This window comes from Cyrtonyx montezumae, unplaced genomic scaffold (assembly GCF_038088225.1).
Source record: "Cyrtonyx montezumae isolate F1298 unplaced genomic scaffold, pur_monq_1.0 scaffold_10, whole genome shotgun sequence".
Classification (NCBI taxonomy): Eukaryota; Metazoa; Chordata; class Aves; order Galliformes; family Odontophoridae; genus Cyrtonyx; species Cyrtonyx montezumae.
This window is the reverse complement of record NW_027071826.1, coordinates 49,055,482-49,075,787: the sequence shown is the minus strand read 5'-3', so window position 1 is coordinate 49,075,787 and position 20,306 is coordinate 49,055,482. Positions and strand designations below refer to the sequence as shown.

The 20,306-nt window shown below is 36.4% G+C and overlaps 1 protein-coding gene across 1 annotated transcript in view; it reads left to right on the top strand.

Moving 5' to 3' along the window:
* The window catches only part of SBF2 (SET binding factor 2), a 235,948-nt gene that overhangs the window by 108,451 nt on the left and 107,191 nt on the right, over positions 1-20,306 (top strand). Inside the window, exons 4-6 of the mRNA XM_065755333.1 lie at positions 1,445-1,558; positions 3,209-3,319; positions 5,430-5,535. Of these exons, the coding sequence (XP_065611405.1) occupies positions 1,445-1,558; positions 3,209-3,319; positions 5,430-5,535 (331 nt within the window). The remainder of the gene's footprint in view (positions 1-1,444; positions 1,559-3,208; positions 3,320-5,429; positions 5,536-20,306) is intronic.

Below are 20,306 nucleotides of genomic sequence, written 5' to 3'. Positions count from 1 at the left end.
TGACATGGAAGCATGCATAAAGCAAAGCTGTGCAGATTTTTTCTCTGTGCAGAGCAAATGGCACCCAAGGACATTCATTAGTGCTTGGTGAACTTTTATTGAGACCAACAAGTGTCTGTGATCAGAGTGAGATGGTCGGCAGTGCTTTTCAGTAGTGGTAGCAGGACAAAAGGCAGATTTTTATGAGTGTGGCATGCAGGCTCTTGTTCGTTGCAGGCAAAAATGCACAGCTAATGGTGGTGACTGTGTTGAAGACAACTGTTTTGTAGCTGTGACTTTGCTCTATGAAGAAATAGTATTGTGTTCTTTTATTGGTTGTAGTTTCCATGGATATAAAAAGCAGGCATTACTTTCAGAGCAACCTGAACAGAATCCTCCTGTAAGTTTATTATAACTGAATTTTTCATAATGAAATAATTCATGAACCCATTCTGAGAATTGTCATGTCATTGTTTTTACAGTTTCTATTTGAAGACATACATTCTGAATTAAGTTTAATCTTGCAGCATTCCTGATATTTCACATAACCTTATTGGGTTTCTTCTTTATCATAGAAAATTATTAATTTTAAAAATTACTATTTAATTTTATTTATGTCTGAAAATAAGCTGAAGTGATGACCAGGAACATGACAGAAATAGAAGGCAGATATTTCATGTTGTCAAATGGGAAGGGATGTTATTTTTCACATATTTCCAATTAAGATGATACAGTGATTTTTGCTTAAAAGAATGCTCAGTCATAAGAACAAGTGACATGTCCAGAAATTTGGTGGGTGGTGTGGGAGTGGAGCGAATTACATGCAAAAGTTGGAAAGAGCATGCTTTGTCATTTGAAAACTTACCCAGTTAACGGATTCGTCAAAGAATGCAGGGAATTTTAGAAATGAAAGTAATTAGTGACATCTTTAGTCTTGGTCAGGAGTGATAACAAAATATTTGTGACTAAAAAGTAAGTGCTGGCAAGGCTAGAGCAAGTTGCACAACATCATGAACTACTGGAAGATAATCTACGTTGCACCATTTTTTTTTTTCTAAAAGGAAACATAGATGTTCCTCAGTTTGTGAGCTGTCTTGGAAATTTTGAATTACATTTTAATGAAATTTTAGGAAATTTCTGTGTCAGGCTGGAGGTGACTATACAGATAATTTTAGCTGTAATGTTACTGAGAACTCTTTATCTTAGAGAAATTTATTTTAGTTACGCTAATGCATGTCTTTATGGATAAATCTTTACAAGTTGAACTCCATAGAAGCTGCTTTATGGGGCTCAGGCAACTATTGGAATGTGCTGTTGTTAGTTGATGTCATTGTTAATTTCAAGCTGTGCATTTCCTTTTTAATTAACAGTGTTTTTGAAGTTTTGACAGAAGTTAACTTCTTGTAAGAATGCTAACAGTTCAGTTAGTGATTGCTTAATAATTGAAATGTTTCTTTTTTTCAAGGGAACGAAAGAAACTGAAGGAGAAGAGGAGTCTGGTTTAATTGCACCTGCGGAAGTCTTTGCACCTAAGAGTCTGGTGCTTGTTTCCCGACTAGATTATCCAGAAATTTTCAGGGTAAAGAACTTATTGACATTTACTATGTCTGTCAGCAGACAAATCTGTTTTTAGTGAATAGCAGTGACAGAAATTTTGATTTGAAATGACTGAGGATTGACTCAGGAATTTAACAGCAAAGATGTACTTAGAGTGAGCTAGATAAAATTCAGTGTCTAAGACAGAAAATAGTCTTCCTAGATTGTAACAGTGCTTTTTTTTTTCCTTTATTATTTCTTTTTTTTTTTAACTCTCCAAGTGCTTCCAAATCTTTGTAGAAGATGAAATAATAAACTGACCTCAGAAAAATCTCTATATAATGAAGGGAATTGTCAGGACAAAACCTGACTTGCTCAGGTAAAAATAACACATAAACAATAATTGATTAAATATTTAGTGGTAAATTAATAGTGGAATCAGATTTTTTCCATATGTAAGGTAAAAATGTCAGAGCCTGCCTCTTCCACATCAAATCGAGATGCCTGACAGATTTAGGATCTTGGATTACTTTCAGCTGTTGAAGTATGGCTGATCAGAGATAAATTCAAAGCTCAAATTTTTATTTAGCTGTTATATTATAAGAGAAATGAATAAAGTTCAGCTTACAGATCGAGGGAGAAAAATCTTTCAGTGGTAAGTTGTCAGTGGAGATGAAGAATGATGGTATTAACTGAGTCTAAAATTCCACGTAGCTGAGTATTTCGTCTCTTCTTGTGGCCTTAGTGAATGCAGAACAAAGTGTGTAGGAAGTGGACAGTCTGTACAAGTAATTCCACTGAGTACTTTCCCAGACCAATGTGAATTATAGTTTAATGACATCCTGAACTGAAGGTGTCAATTATTATTTTTTATGTAATTTGCTGTTTCTTGACTCTTGGTTTTATAACATCTCATGTCAATGGGTTTCATAGCTTAACTATGTGTTATATGAGAAGTTACTGTTGGAAGCATGTCTAAGAAGAGAATTCCAAAGATATTTACTGAATTATTGAAATTGTAGCAGTTAAAAGGCACCAGAAGCATATTGTGGAATGGAGTTATTTTATTCAAAGGCTTTTTGGAATATAATGCTAAGTCATTCTGTGTTGTATTTAAAGTGATAGAGATGCATCTCCACATTCTCAATCAAAACTGAATCCCAGGCAAAACAAATACAGAAATGCTGAAATGTTCATGTTTATATTAGCTAATTTAAAAAAATATATTGAATTAGTAAAGTTAAATAACGTGCAGAACTGTTGAGTCTTGATGCTAGTTTTACAATGAACCTTAGAAGCTCATTGGTTCATCTGTGTTCTACTCTGTAAACTAGTCAGATTTAGGTCCAGAGACTTGAAAATACAGATGAAGTTGTGATAATTTTAAAAGTATGGTCATTTTAAAAAGTAATTAACATTAAAGCACTTTTAGTATAATTGAATAAAGTTCAAATATTGAACTTTAGATTTCTTGTTATGCAAGATTATATTTGCACATGACAGCACATACGTTGTTTTCATGTCCAAGTTCTCTTTTTTTTAATGAATATTTACTTCTATAGTATGTTTGATTGAAACATACTTCACTACATTCATCTATATTGGACACATTTAGGTTTTTAAAATTATATGTATATCTTTAGGAAATTCCAAATCTGCCTTCCCTGTATTTATATTACATGTGTCTTTGTAGGCTTGCCTTGGACTGATCTATACTGTGTATGTGGACAGCCTGAATGTGTCACTGGAGTCTCTCATTGCAAATCTCTGTTCATGCCTTGTCCCTGCTTCTGGAGGGTCTCAGGTAAATGGAAAAAAAAAAAAAAAAAGGAATTTTTCCAGTTAATTGAATTTATGAAGAAAACAAAAAAAAATTCCTTAAATATTTTTGTTGAAAAAAGATCATAGTTCAGATGAATGCTTTCCCTGTGGCCGGTCTTCTAAAGAGAGCAAAAATTCCATTGCAGTGTAAGGTCAAAGGGTTAATTTTGTCACTGAGTTGGGTTTTTACAAGGCGTAGTAACAAATCAAGTAGTTTGTATAAGTTTAGTTTTTAGTAATAATGCATGTTTAGGAAACTTTCTGCTTGCTATATATATTTTTAAAGGGTTTTTTGTTGTTGTTTGTTCATTTTTTGTTTTACATATCCTTTACTTCAGTTATTTACCTGTGTCTTTTCCTTGGTGCAATTCAATATGCCACCAATCTTTCCTTTGATAATTGTACTAAATTTGTTTCCAAAAAAACCCAAAACCAAACCACTACCTCGAGCATGCATTTGAAAATAACAAAGAAGTTTGTAAATGCACTTTTCTTCTTTTTCACTTTGACTTTCCATAAGCAAAAATTAGGTTTGTTTGTTGATTTTCTTAAAATAAATTATTCCTATACATTTGTTGCTTTCTGACTTCTAGTTGGGTCTTATATGCTGGATCTTCACTTTATGGTGTGACATAACTGGGAAATTGTAGTCCTTATCATGAAACATATCTGGAAACTAAGAATGCAAATGGAAATATTTTAAAAATAGATTTCATATGCATTTTCTCATGCTTTGTATCCAACCTATGGATTATCAGCCTTCTTGAAATCCTGCAAGTCTCTAATTCTTTTCTATGTTTCCTGGCTGCTTTGGAATTTCTCTCAAAGGTAAATGTAGCAAAATCTCCTTCTAGCTTAGTCAGGATCTATGTGATTGCTTCCTAACCTTTCAGTTTTGAAAGGAAGTAATTAGATAATATTTTTTTTTTGTCAAAAACCCTCTTTTCCAGTGGTATTTGAAACTCACGTTACAGGTTTTGTTGATCCACTTGAACTTTTGGCTCTTCTTCCTATCCTCTTTTTTTTTTTGCCATTGGCAATTTCTTCCCCTAGAAGACAGGGGAAATTTTATGTTCCACCTTCTGATTTCTTTCCTAAAATGAAATGATCTTTCACGTGCAACTTAAATTTGTTGATGTCAAAATTCCATTTTTACCAGAAAATCAGTTTTTTTGTTTCCTTTTGTAAGCTTGTGCTTCTAGGGCTAAATCTAAATTATGTGTCTTAGAATGGAAACACTCTTCTGATGTTTATCTCCAGAGGTCTTTGAAGGGCCTCCCAGATTGTTTGTGTGCCCTATGCTGAAATGATCAACTGCAAAGCTAGTTACTTGCCTGTGTCCAGGTCTGCTGCTTAAGTGCCTGGTAGATGATCTCAGCCCCAGCTCAGGGACTTACATGGTTTTACTGTGGAATGTTTTGCTTTCAGACATCTGCTGTGCAGCAACTAGTGTTTGCTGCCTTCATACTTTTCAGTCATCTTGAAAGCAAAATTATTTTGCAGTTATAATATTATTTTGAGCTGTGATACACAAAATTGTTCTTTTCACTTCCTGTTTCCCTTGCTGGGGGTATGTTCTTGTGCTGGAAGGGTAACTGAGGTTCTAATTCTACTGAAACATTCAGACTGGGAATAGGACCAGCAGAAGAGTGCTCTTCAATATGCAGTTGTCACTTGGGGAAAAAAAAATAAACTAGTCTTGCGATGGAGTGTAAGTATGGGCATGCAGGCAATACATGTCAAGAAACTATAGTTACCAAATAATCATTTTTCAGAATTGAATATGTTGTAATTTTCTGCAAGTTTTTTTATTGTACTATTAAAAAAGTAATATTGAATGCCTTCAAATGCATGACTATTTAATTCAGTGAACTCACAAGTAAGGCATTATCTCACTATGCATTCAAGAGGTCATGTATTGACCTCAAATTGTATTTTAGTTCTTTATTAGTTCAGTTTCTCTTACTGATTTTAAGATTCTGTATACAAAAGAAATAATTTTTACAGAATGAATCACTTTATCTGTATGACAACAGTATGTTTATTCTGTATAAATTAAATTTATACTAAAACAAGTATATTTCTTTCTACAGAAGTTGTTTTCTTTGGGAGCTGGAGACCGACAACTGATTCAGACTCCTCTACATGATAGCCTTCCTGTTACAGGCACCAGTGTGGCTCTTCTCTTTCAGCAGTTGGGTATGTCTAGGTCTGCCCTGCTCTGGGGGAGTTGGGGAGAAAAATAAAAATTCATGGAGTAAATTGTTTTCTGTTCATATTCAGCTCATATCGTGTGCCAAGAAAGCTACATGGTTAGTATTAGTTCATTTTGAATGAAAGAATGATTAATAGCACTTTTACCCCTAATCAGGTAATCAGGCATTCATATAAACTTTTTCTACATCTTGTCTGTGGTACAATAGCTCCAATGTTATCCACTGTCTGCAAATGTATTCCAAACAGAGGTGAGCTTGGCCTCCTCAATTATGGCAGCGTTTATGTAAGAACATTTTCTACCTCTTGGGTACTGTTCAAACTGAACAAAACCCAGTACGTTAAAACTAAACTAGTGTAAATGAAAAAGTTTGAAGAAAAGATGCCAGACACTGATAATGTGGAATACATATTCTTCATTGTTCATAGGTTCATAGGTACATTAGGTTGGAAAAGACCTACAAGATCATCTAGTCCAACAATCCCCCTATCATCATTCCTACCCACTGAACTACTAAATCAAATCCCTTAGCACCTCATCTAAACGCTTCTTGAACAGCGCTAGGGATGGTGCCTCAACCACCCCCCTAGGCAGGCCATTCCAGTGCCTGACCACTCTTTCAGAGAATAAATGTTTCCTCAGGTCTAATCTAAACCTTCCCCGGTGCAACTTGTGGCCATTCCCTCTCGTCCTGTCGTTATTTATCAGGGAGAAGAGGCCCACCCCCTCCTCACCACAACCCCCCTTCAGGAAGTGGTAGAGTGCAATAAGGTCTCCTCTGAGCCTCCTCTTCTCCAGACTAAACAATCCCAGCTCCCTCAGCCGCTCCTCATAAGACTTGTGCTCCAGGCCCCTCACCAGTTTTGTTGCCCTTCTCTGAACACGCTCCAGGGCCTCAATGTCCTTCCTGTAGTGAGGGGCCCAAAACTGAACACAGTACTCGAGGTGCGGCCGTACCAGAGCTGAGTACAGGGGGATGATCACCTCCCTGCTCCTGCTGGCTACACTATTTCTAATACAGGCCAGGATGCTGTTGGCCTTCTTGGCCACCTGGGCACACTGCCGGCTCATGTTGAGCCGAGCATCAACCAACACCCCCAGGTCCTTTTCCTCTCTACATTCTTCAAGCCATTCTGCCCCAAGCCTATAGCATTGCATGGGGTTATTGTGGCCAAAGTGCAGGACCCGGCACTTGGTCTTATTGAACCTCATCCCATTGAGCTCAGCCCAGCTGTTCAGTCTATCCAAATCCCTCTGAAGGGCCTCCCTACCCTCAGGCAGTTTGACACATCCTCCCAACTTGGTGTCATCTGCAAACTTACTGAGGGTTGTTGTGGTTTTGTGGTTTTGATGCCGGTATTCCACATCAGAGCATCACGCAGCAGTGAAGGAGTTAATGGTGTGGGAGCAGCAGAGGGGCGGAGCTCCGCACGGGATGCAGGCGGCGCTCGGTCTGGGCGCGTTGCTCTGGGCTGCCGTGGAGGTTCAGCACGTGTGCTTCCCCTGCAGTTTCCTCCTTAACGTAAGCTCACAGCTTTTGGTTTGGAAATTGTTATCTCTCTTTCAATTGTTCAATTTTATTAGATTTAGTAAAGTTACCGTTCCTTCTCAGATCGTGCCGTTGTTTTCTTGTAGACCCATCTCTTCCCGCTGTTTCCCCCTCCCCCTCCCGGAGCGCGGCTCTGCTCGGGCGGCCGCGCGGCCACTGACGCAGTTTCTTTTTCTCTCCCCTCTCCCTTCTCGGTTTCCCTTGGGTCACTGTCACGGACAACACCGTGACAGGGTACACTCAATCCCCTCGTCTAGGTCATCAATAAAGATATTAAACAAGATGGGCCCCAAAACTGACCCTTGGGGGACACCACTCATAAAAGGACACCAGCTGGACTTAACTCCTTTAACCACTACCCTCTGGGCACGGCCCTCCAGCCAGTTCTCCACCCAGAGAAGAGTGAACCTGTCCACGGGCTGCCAGTTTCCTCAGGAGAATACTGTGGGAGACCGTGTCAAAGGCCTTGCTGAAGTCCAGGTAGACTACATCAACAGCCTTTCCCTCATCTACCAGTCTGGTCACCCAGTCATAGAAGGAGATGAGGTTGGACAAGCACGACCTGCCCCTGGTGAACCCGTGCTGGCTGGGTCTGATCCCCAGGTTGCCATGCACGTGTCGTGTGATCTCCCTCAAGATCATCTGCTCCATAACTTTCCCTGATACTGAGGTCAGGCTGACCTGACCTGATTGTCATCTCTCCCTCTCTATTACTCTAATATTTCTGTCAGCTTGTTCTTTTTTTTAACATCATCTAATTGTTGGTACCTCAAAACCTCTCATAAAATTTAAAATGTTAGTCTTCTACTCCGTGGCTTCTGGAGTGACTTTGAAGCACAAACTTACAGCTGCAATGGGTAAGGGCAAAATCAAGTCTCTGAACTTGTGAGCCCCATGGTGGTCTGAAGTAATCAAATGGCCCTGGGATATGTCTTGTTGTTATCTTGGAAAAAAGATAAATGAACACTTTGCACAAATTTAGATTAATCTAATATGCAGACCAATAACATTATCTGAGTAAGGCATAATAATTTCCTTTCCACTATTTGTAGAAGGAATGGCATTTTTCAGAATCATCAGTCTGTCTGAGAAAATTATGAGAATTAGGAGTTAAAGCAGATAAAGAATGGTATGGTAAATTTTGTTGCTGAACTTGTATTGAGGAAATTGCTTTCATTCTAGGAATTAAAATGGTGAAAACCTGTTCCCAATTTTGTTTACAGAACTGCAATTTTTAAACATAAAACCTGGTATTTATCGTTATAGAAAGGGCTGATACGCACTTACTACTTTCCCCGATCAGTAACTATGGAGTTTAATGTACTGTAAGCAATTGTAAACAGACCCTTTGTGATGAGAATGAAATTTAAATTTTATTTATGTAGGAGTGAAAGACCAGAAGACTATAGCAAAAATTTTCAGGCAGTATGCATTTTCCCAAGCCATAGAAAATAATCTTAGGTGATTGCATTTTAAAAATGAGCTCTACTCAGCCACATGAAAAGAGAAACAGAAGCATTTATTTTTTGAAGCAAAGTTCTTGAATGCTTCTGAAATTTTGAAGATATTTTAGTCTGTGCAGTAGCATCTGTTGCTGAGCATCCTTAGAGGAATTCTAATCAAAACAGGAGTAACTTGTGTTTCCTACTCCAGCTAGCTGTATGACCTAGTGACTTAGCAGTGGAAAATCCTCTAGACAACAGAAGATTTCAGGTGACAGAACTCTTTAAGACTGTATCACAGGAACTGATATCAGATCTGATAGTACAATGTAAATGTTTAATTGTATTATTTGAAATAGAGTATTATTCCAAGAGAAGTATTAATATTTTGTTGATAAATGCAACTGGTGTTATAGATGCTGATTATCCTGACCACAGTTCCTGAGGTTTTCTTGTAGTTATACCAAGATTCATTAGTACTAGTCAGAGCATACCACAGGTAATGGTTCAATCATTGAAAGACCCAGCATGTTGGTGAAGATGTATGACATGAGTCACCGTATGATGTGGTATGCTTGTTCTGTAAGTACGCTCTGAGGTACTGTAGGGAAGTTGTAGCAAAGGTAACTGCAAATTCTCAGTTCTGAAAATGTCAAAGGAGGCAAGGTACTCAGATTAGTTACTGTGTGACATGTAGCTTTTGTATAGCAAATTGGGGTTGTTATTTTATGTCTCAGGATCAAATTGAGATAATGGAGGCAATCTGAAAAAATGTTCCATGCATCAGATTAATATAATCATTCATTACCAACTATGTAAAGAGAGTGTGTATCTGAGTGTGGCAGGGGAAACCAATGGTATCATATCTTCCTCTTAATTTCTCAGTGAGATGGGTGGGCAGAGAGAGCTTTTTAAATCCCACTCATTTTGTACAGAACTAATTAATAACCCTTTTGTATGAGAATTTAATATTACTCTCATGTACATGGGATTTTAGGTTATATTATAAACCACACTTTATTAATGGATTAGTGTAGGCTCACTGATGTCATTTAAGTCCCTGAAGAGGTGCTGTAGAAGCGTATTAGAGAGTTTAAAATTTAACTGGGATACTTAGATTAATACAGTAGCCATTGCTAATTCTTTAGCCTTATTTCTTGAAAAATTTTAATTCCTTATTAGATCATTTATGCTCTCTGGTATTGTACATCTGTGTTACTCTTTGTCTACCACCTCTTCTGTTACCATTCTCGCTGAGTTTTCTGACTATAAACAGTCTGATTTCTATACTTTTAATTAATGCTGTCTTTTTTCCCCTAAATTGCACCAGTTTTTGGAGTTCTGATCTTATGTTTTAATAGCATGTAGGGAGTACAAGAGAGTCAGTAAGCATAAGTACACCCATTACAAGTGTGCTGCACGGAAGAATATGAAAATCAGCAGGAGAGGAAAAGAAAGGGAGAAAATGCGGGAAAAGTTGCTTATTACTCACAGTTCTGATTAGTGACACTTCATGTTGGCCCAAAGAGAGAGAGAGAGAGAGAAGAAACATGCAAGATAGATAGAGGGAAGTTTGTGATTATTAAACTTGGCATAGAAACTACAAGCTTGCGTCCCATTTCCCTGAAAAGATGATATAAGTTCCTAAAGGGGAAAAAAAAATAAGTTTCCGCTTACCCTGTCTTTTTTATTCTAACATCTCTTTCTCATTTACAAAAATTCTGGAGCTTTGAGGAAGAGCCTAACTGATGTTTTCATGTAGCTCTTCTTCCCGTCTCTTTCGTATTTCTTGGTATGGTGGAGGACAAGATTCTTTTAAAATTCTGCAGCATGGGAATATCAATTCCCAGATCTCTCTGTCCAAGTTTTTTTGGTCTCAGTATCTGAGGATATAGCACAATGGTAGAATCACCTTGTGTCTTATAGTGACACAAATACAAAAAAAGTTTGCATTTGCATAGTGTACATCACTTTACAGAATAGCACGTATCTCCTTGAGGTGTATATTTTTGATGAGATTGTTATGTTCTTCTAAAGGCCATGTTTGTTAATGTGAAATTTCTGTTTGGATATATTGAAAAAGTGTTGTTAGTACACCTGTAAGAGTTGTGGGATACAAAATGTGGACATGGATAATTTGAGCAGACTGTTTAAAGTAATTCTTCATTTATTCTCAATTCTTATATGGCCTTATGTGTAGTATTTATGACAGAGAGTCCTGAATGATGCAGTGCAATCTATTAACCTAGCCCTTTGAAAAAGTTTTAGGTTTATTGTTCGGTTTTTTTTCCCCTCTAAAATAGGATTCAATCCTTTTTCTTTAGAGACCGTAATCTATTAGATGTTTTTTGTGCTATTTGTAATGAAGTTGAAATGCTTGTTCCATTTCTCTGGTTCTGTTTCAAAAGGAGCTAAATACATATTTACCAACCTGAGCAAAGTCACTTGACTTCCATTATCCAGCAAGTTGTTGGCTAGTTTAGTTTGATGATAGCTATGATCTTATTGTTTGCCTGTGTTCTGGACACAAATGTTGACTGTCAAGTAACAATATGTTCAGTTGTTTCTCTTCTGGTACAAGTCATTTAATCCTATTTGAAGTATTATTAGGAAATTGAAGAGTAGTTAGAAAACTATTTGTGAACTGGATAAATCACCTTTTTAAAAATAGCTCTTTTTTTAGAAAGATGGGTGTCAAAACAAAATTTACCACTATGAATAGATACAAAAGTAATTTCAACATTTATTTTGAGTAATATTGTGCAATAGTAGTCTCATCACGCTTTTTCTTCTTGGCAGGATAATATGTCAGAAGATGACCCTCCCTATATTACCAAGTTCACAGCATATCTAGAAATAGACTTTGTTTTTACTTGGACCGTAATCTACAGTTGGGAAAAACATCCCCAATGGCTTTAAGCTTCATAATAACGAACATCAGTCTTTGACACTTTAAACCTTACATTGTAATTATTTCAAAAAACGTTATCTATGGGAATAATGTTACAAAAACCAGGCATGTAGCTGGGTCACTACACCTAAAGGAAATATTTCATCATCAAAGGTTGGCTGGAATAATAGTAATCATGAAGATGCATTTACAAATGGTCCATGATAAGTAGAAGTCTTTAAATACTCTTCTATTTCTCCTTACATATTAGTGAGTTGTTAGATACCTGTAAAAGCTTTAAAGCAATGTAGCCCTTTTTCAGGATTGAAGGAGATTTTTATTTTTTTTCTCTTACACTCCCTCTCAGTATATTAACAATGTGTTCCCATGTTTCTGCTTCAAACTCTTTTCCTTTCTCCATACTGAAGTACTGTTTGCCCACTTCATTCTGGTGAGGTTATTTAGCACAACCTTCTTTGGTCATTTGTGTTTGATACATACACTGATATAACCTCAGTGGACATCTTCTCTAACGGACCTAAGGCAGAAAGCTGTATCAGGGAGGTCAACAATATATATCAAAGCAAGAAGTTCAGATTTAATTAGCACTTCTAATTTTTGCGTTTTTCAACAATAGGTCGTATGAATCTCACTGACAAACTGATCAGAACAATTAAGAAACAAGGTGTTCCTTAAGAACTACTGTTTTGCCCTACTTTCCAAGCTCTGAAAACAAGTGTTTTCCTTCCATGTGTTTCTTATCTGGACTGCATTTTTATTCTCATATTTCATTTGCTCCACGCAGTGGTTCTCAGACCTTTCTCATCACTGTGGATCTGTCTAACTGTGTGGACTTGTTGTTTGACACCTGTGTTACCTGGAGCTTGCTGCCAGTTCTGGTCCCTGAAGCTACTGGTCCTAAGTTTCCACTGTAAACGTAATGAAGATCTCAAGGAAGTTGATGTTTTGGTTTTAATTCTTAATGATAGCTTTCAATGCTGTTAACATGACAAGGGCTGTAGTTATAGACCCCTACTGGACCTACCAGCCTGGTACAGTTTCATTGTGAGGAGCAGATTTTTTTGGTCTTAAAACATGTATGCTTGCAAGATTGTCACCATGCTACAATAAAGCTGGCTTCTTTTGTTAATAACCTTTCCAACAGTTTTTGCCTCACCTAGCACTTCCTCAAAAATTACGATGTGAGTATAATTGATCATAATTGTTTAAATAACACAAGGATAAACAACACACAGTACAGCAACTGTTGACCTATGGGGTAACAGAGAAATGATCTGTTGGAGATAATCTAGAATGTTTCATTTCAGTTCTGAGAAAAAAGTCACAGTGCTGAATCAGAGAATTTCAAGCACTTTGTTTTCCTGTAAAAATGAATGATCTTGTAGTCTGCAAACTGTCACTGACAATTTTAGGTGCATACCTATCAAATCAAAAAGGAAAAATCTGCAATATGATGTTCCTCCGATTAATTAACTTTTTTCAGTAGCTCATTCTAAAGCGACAATACTTCTTCTGCTTTGTTTTTATTCTGAATGGAAGCAGTAGTAGTTCTCTTGCTTGAAAATTTAGGAAACGTAATATGTGATTTTTGACCATGTTATTGCTGCCAGTGGAATTTTGACTGCTCTTTGTACAGTGTTAGGTTTTTCTGCTGTACATTATCCTTTTATTTTGCTCCATAAGAGAAACAACATTTTTTACGTACTGGTATAGAATATGCTAAATATACACTAGAGGTTCTTCTTAAGCTACAGTATACAGGTGGAGCTTCCTATTGGAGTTGAAGTACTTGAATGCGTGCCATAACTTTAAATATGAGTAATATTTAAGTCTTAATAGATTATAAGTCATCCACATTCCTTTCTCCACAATCTTTCCGTTTCGTAGTTAAATTGGTGTATTTTCAATAAAACCGTCCTGATAAAATTGTTCAGTGGGAAAGAAATATTTTGAAGAAAATGGTCTTTAGTAGTTGCCACCCTTCTTATTCTTTCTTTCTAATCCATTGTGATGATGGTAAGAATAGATAGCTAAAGATTTTCCTCCAGCAGTTTGATCCTTATCATTTAGAGAGCTATAACAGAGTTTTCACCATACTTATGCCCCATTTTGGGGTCATGATCAAAGGAATACAACATACAACAGAATGTTCATGTGGTGAAGAGAGATCTATGATGACTGTTATGTAATAATGCACTTCTCTTGAAAGATAGAATATGGGGAAACGATCAGACTAGAAGAAAAGATATGTCCAGTGTGTAACAACGAGCATGGCATGTAGAACTGGAGAACTTCCCTGGGAAAAAACGCCAGTTTCTTCTTGGAATAGACAAGGAGTTGATTTACTCCGGTAAATTTTCATTGAGGAGCATTTTTACTTCTACTTTGTGGGAGATAAAATGTTCAACCTGTTGTGTAGAGTATCTTATACCACCAGAAAATTATATTGAATTGCAGAGTAAATGGGAAAAACATTCCCAATAAATACATGTGCGTATTTGTATTACTGGGAAAAATTAAGAAAGGGCCACTGCATAGGCAACATGTTACCTGGCTTCTGCTTGTTCAAAAAATGTTTTCAACATAGAACAAGAATTGTTTTAATTTCAGTATTGTATTTTGTTCAGAAGTGATATAGGGGCAACTAAGCAATTAGATATTTAATCTGTGCGGTGTTGTATGAAATGACTCATTGCAGCATTTTCAATTCGGTAGTATTTATAATTGACACATGCACTAAGGTAAGGCCACTGATGTTTTGGTGCACTTCTGCATCTTGTGTGTGTCATAAGAGGTCGGTGATATGAGCCAGAATTCTGTAACTTCTGTCAGGTTGCTTACAAATTCTTGCCCAACTTCCTGGATTTCTTTTCTTTCCATGAAATGTATGCATTGTGAGATGGGAACATATATTCCCTGTGTTGAAATTAGATAGTATGCATGATTAAATTAAGACAATTTATTAAGTGTTTAATCTAGGAAATTAGTCAGTCTTTGATCTCAAGAAATTGTGTACTCTACAGCCCATGCAACATGCTATTACCTGTTGCATGAAGTGGATGCTGCTGGCTTTGTTGTAGATGCAGTTTAAATCCTCATGGCAGGGAATTGTGATTAAGCTCTATAAACTAGCAAGAGAGAATTTGCTGTTCAAGCTTTCCTACTAGATTTGTCATTTGTCAAAGAACAAATGGATTACCAGGGGATTTTGTGGCATGTACTGCTGATGGGTGCTTAGTGCTGCAACAGCAGAACAAAAAGGAAGTTGTTTTTTATAAGCTTCTGGAAATAAAAGGATATTGTGCAAGTGAATTTTGTACAGGGACTTCTGCGCGCTCCAAAGTCTCATCTGTTTTCTGTCAGCCCCCTCAGGTTATGGTTTGTTGCTGTGGTTAATTCTGTCAATCAGCCAAGTGCTTCCGTAGGAGCAAATCTGTCTCTCTCTGAAGATGAACTAGCTCACCTTGGACTTGTGTGAGCTTTAAAGTAGGTGAGAAGAAAGCTTGTGGGTGGGGCAAGACCATCCCTAGCAATGACAGCCATTGGAGCTGCTTTCAGTCAGCAAATATCAAACTTCAGAAGATGCTGCTTCTTTTCTTGCCTTTGTTTAGCGTATGTGGAAACAGAGCTCTGTTGTTGACTGGCTAGAGCCCTTAGGCCAGCCAGCTTTTCAGAGATGAGAAAAATGTAAACTCCAAAAAAGCGACTATCTAATAAAGAAATAAAATCAGAGGAGCAAAGGAAGCTTGATTTTTTATTTTTTTTTTTTGCTTACAGAAAAAGCTGTAATAGATGACATCTCTACTTCTATTGTTATGAATGCAGAAATAAGTTTTCTCATTATTCCAAAATAAATTTGCTAGGACTTAGGTTGCAAGACCTTAGAAGACTGTATATTTCAAAAATTAACTGTTAATACTTGTGACTGAAGAAGTGCAAAATTTCAGTCTGTATATTTCTTCTTGTAAGATCACACTTAAATTGTTGCTAATGCTTTTTTTTTTTAATATGTGTATAGTTATCTAAAACCAAAATATGTAGATCTCAGCACCGTGAACTGGTTGTTAAGACTTCTCTGAGGCTATGTCAGTTCTTAAACCCACTGTGTATCACTGATTGTTTGGTAGCACTGATTGCTGTGCATGCTTTCTTACCTGCATTCTCTTCTGTCTGCTATACCAGCAAGGTTAGGACCTCAATTTCTTTTTCAATGTATTGTCTTCAGAGGCAGTTTTCTTGTGGTATCTTATAGAAATGAAACCAGATGGATTAATATTTTATTTGTTCATTCCTACATCGCTTTTTCCTCCTTCCTTAATTCATTCATTTACTCATCGTTTCCACCACGAGTTTTCTCAATTGCTAGATAACAAGCAAAACAGAAACAAAGGCAGAATTACAGTATCTGGTTAATATAAAGCATTAGTGATTATACCATCAGAAAAATAAGTTAATTTTTGTATGTAATATGAACGTTTGTGTTGTCATGTCTTATTGAAAACAGTGGCCTTTTAGCATTGTGTTGTTAAAGAAAGCAGTGGCTGATTAAGTTCTGACGATTGCCATTGGAAAAAAAAAGAATTAATTACAGGAGCATATGTTTCAGGACACATAAGCCCTAATAATTCATTTTTTCATTAAAGAAATTTTATAGTTGAATGTACAGGTGATTTTTGGTGTTGTTTTTGTTTTTCTGTTGCTTGTTACTCTTTGTGGTGAACTTGCTATACCAATTCTGAAATCTTACAGTTTGTTTAGGAGTATATGCCACTGTGAAGTCCCACACTGTAACACAAATCCATTTGTTCTATCTGAAACCCCCGTCATGAGGGCTCAAACTGTTCTGCTTTTGCTCCTGTTTCTCCCCTTCCATGAACTTTGCAACTTAGATCCTGAAACCTGCCGGCTTCCTTCAAATAAACACGTTCTCATATCCCACTGCTGTTCTTTCTGTTGTTATGTCAATGGGAACTGTGCATGCTGTCAAGTTTCCTTGTCTCTTTGAGGATGTATAGAGCAGAAACTTCATCCTCCGCTATAAAGTCTAATCACAGTCTTCAATGCATGCATAGATTCACAGCACATACGATGGATATGCCTAAAACAAATTCAAAAGTATCTTCTTCCTTTGTTTACTGCTGAAGACTGGCTGACAGGTTGCAGTGTGCTGAGGTATCTATCTCAGGAGGTCAGAAAAAGAGGATTTCACAAATAAAGGCTTTTTGTTTGCTTTGGGAGGTTTTTTATGTTTGTTTGTTTTTTTAGTATTTAAAATATTTTACAGGGAATCTAAATACTTTAATGAACTAAAGGGACCTTTTCCACTTTCGATTATTACAGTGTTTTGCAGTTTTCTTTTTCTTAATTGAGTGTTTGTGGTTTTATACTTAATGACTATCAACCAACAATGCCTGAAGATAGCTCTAACAGAACATTGTTATCAGTCACCTCTGTTCTTGCTGTATTTGCGTTTCTGTGCTTCCATTAATGTAAGTCTGCAGTAGTTCTGTACCTTGAGAAAGACTTTGTAGTCCTTAGACAGGAAACAGATATGTTTGCAGTTTCTTGTGTATCCTTGACCATTTTTCCTGTGTACAGTTCAAGAATGACAATATCCTTTTCATTCTTAGATATTTTCTTTCTAAGGATCTTCATGGTATTGCTCCCTCTCTGCTTTGTTATGTTAAAAGACATTTTCTGGTTTTAAAGGAATCCATTCATATTATGGGTATGTATTTGCTCCCAGTGGAGTGAATGGATACTTCTCTATTTTGGGGATTCAGGCAGTGTTTCAATTCATTAGTAACTGTCTGTTGTTCCAGTTCAGTCAAAATCCTTCTATAAAATTCTTTCAGAGTGTTTTAATTCTTTGAATTTCACCTATGAGAGCAATAAACTCTCTACAGTGAAGTTAGGTTTGTGCAAGAGTACTGTTTACCTCTACTTGTGGCTTAGGACTGGAAATCTAATAAGTAAATCTAAGTAAATAAGTGTAAGTTGAGATGTGAAAATAAAATAAATCACATTTCAGCACAGCTGACTTTTACTCCAGCGTTAGTGAAGAGACAGTTAAAGAATAAAATGTTTTAATCTGCTATTTAACAGTTTAATATTAAAAATATATATATATTGCTTGCCACCTTCCCTGTTTGTTGAAAAAAGAATATTTTCCCCTGGGAAATTCTGGGTTTAATTTTAATTGCAGACCTCTTTTGACTGATGTTTTATTGGCATTTATTCTTTTCTGTAATTTGGTTTTGATAAAAAACGAACCAAAACCAACAATAACAGCAGCAACAATAAAATTTAGAGTAAGCAACTAAACTTATTTTTAGAAGCATCTGTCAAACCTGTCTGCGTGAGCCGGACATGGAATCAGTTGGAAGCCATTGTTAATACAGGTTATATCTGTATAGTTTAAAATATGTTGTCTTGTAAATTTGGCATTTTACTTCACTGCCATGTGAGTACTTTCAATATATGAATCTACTATTTGTATGTTTTACCTTCCATTGTCTGCTCTGCTTTATTGAAAAAACTGCTCAACAGTGTCATAAATCTTGAGCTTAGCAATCTTACTTTGGGTATGTATCACTTCAAAACTATGCATATGAGACAGTTTTGCACTTTTGTCTTTCAGGAATGAGGACATGGTTATCTAAATATTTTCTTATTATCTTTAGCTGTGTCATTATCTCTGAAAAAAAATGCTTAATCATGATCACTCAGTATATACGCAGATTTGTGTTTGAAGGTTCATGGAATCTAGAGGACTTTCGTTCCTTCTTTCAGTGTGCCTGCAGAGAGGGATTTAATGAAATTGATAATAACAAAGTGGTATCAACATGCAGATGACAGACATGACCATACATCTTCCTAAGTAGATTATACAGTGTGTCCGATCCCTATTTCCTCATGCTTGTGTAATGTTTGGGTTTGGATGTCAACCGTCTGCTTGAATCAGTGTTGCCAGAACAGAATTAGTTATGTTAGATTTTGAGAGAACAATATTTAGGTAGGAATGTTTATCTGAAGGGATTTTTTTTTATTTTAATTTTTTTTTGCTGTACTTGTTTTCAGTTCTTGGATACAATGTTGAACAATCACTTGGCCTTTTTGGCATCTAAAGCATCATCTTTCTGCATGGTCCTCTTGTGCCTTCCCTTTTGCCACTTCCCCTGAAACTAGTTTGTAGAAAAGTCTTTGACCTGTTCTGAGTCTTCTAAAGAACATGCGACACTCATGGTTTGGATGCTAAATTACCTTCACTTCCATCCCAAAATGAAAAGTTTTTTTTTCTAAAAATGTCTTGATTCCAGTACTGTATGTCACGCCCACTTTGCTTCTATGTGCTTAGAAATCAGTAAAAAACACTTTCTTGAAATGTTCTGTTCTTTGAGAGAGTCTTAGCTGAAGGCTTTGTGCTTTTGAAACTGCTTCTCCTCCTCCCTAGTCTGACAAAGTCCAAATAAATTAATCTATTGGGGTTCTTGTCTGACTCATATTCTCCATGGTACCCAGCCAGAAAACAGGATAAATGAACCTTCACAAAACTCAGTGCTGGCAAAGCTATATTGCTTCTCATTTGTGAGTAAGTTTGGCTGTGATTTAACCGTGTAATATGGAGTACAGTTCTACTGAGCTACGTAATTTCCTAGATATACATTGAACCTAGAACTGAATGCCATTGCAGTTATGTTCTTACATTTTTATCTGTGCGTAGCTGATGGTAGGTGCAGAATTATTTTTGGATTGGGCGAATGAATGCAATTTGGCAAGGATTACCTATGACTACTGAGTATATTTGCTGCCTCTTATTTATTAGTTAAACATGTAATTCATTCATTAGCTGTGCTATGCAATTACATCTAAAAATAAAAATGAAAAGAGTTCTGTGTTTTTTCTCTTATTATGTTTCCCAGTTACCTTTAGAGTGTGACACTGCCTGGCACAGCACTTGTACTATGCAATCTCCAGTGGCCTTTCAGAAAGGCTTTTCTGTCTTTGTTGACCCATTTCCTGGATTAGTCTGGCTAAGTTACGGATTATTTTGTCTGTTAGGCTTTTTCTTGTGTCCAGTAACTCAAGAGGAGAATATTGGTATAGTAGTATGTCCAGCTCGTTAAGCTTCTGTCATGTTTCAAACTTTTTAAGATGTTTGAACAACTTAGTGAAACCATTATATTTTCTTGCAAAATAGATGGCACTTAATAACTTGTCGAGTACGCGTTGGTGCTTTTTTTAATCATGGTAGAATAAATACTGAAATTCTAGAACAACAGGAAACAGGCAGAATGATACATTTGTTGATGTAGGATGTCAGATAATTCAGTATAAATTACAGATTCTTTAAATACTTGAAAACAGTGAAGGTCAGGAAGCCTCCATTCAAAATTTTCCAGCATATGTATAATTTTTTACAGGATGTCTGTCTGTCAGTAGACTGCAAAATAATAATCCAAAGAAACCAAGTTGTTTGTTGTTTTTCATGTTGTCTATTTATGCCCTGACAAATGAGCATCGGATGTAGTGTCGAGTCTGAAGAACAGTGTGCAGTTCAAGGTTACAAACAAGCTGGAGCGTGTAGCATGAGGAAACTAGACACAGACTATTATTCTGAGCCGTTTCTTTTCAGTAAATTAATGTTCTGGACTTGAACATGTTGCTGTGGTCAAATAATTTAATTGATTATTTAAATTTTTTTGTGGAAGGAAGGTTTTCAGAAACTTTTCTATGAGTAGTTTGTTTGATTCTATCAGATGAAAAATTCTATCACAATCTGTATTGAATATTGTTCATATTCTTGAAAAAATACATTTGAAAGTATGTGTGGAGCTATTATTTTGCATCAAC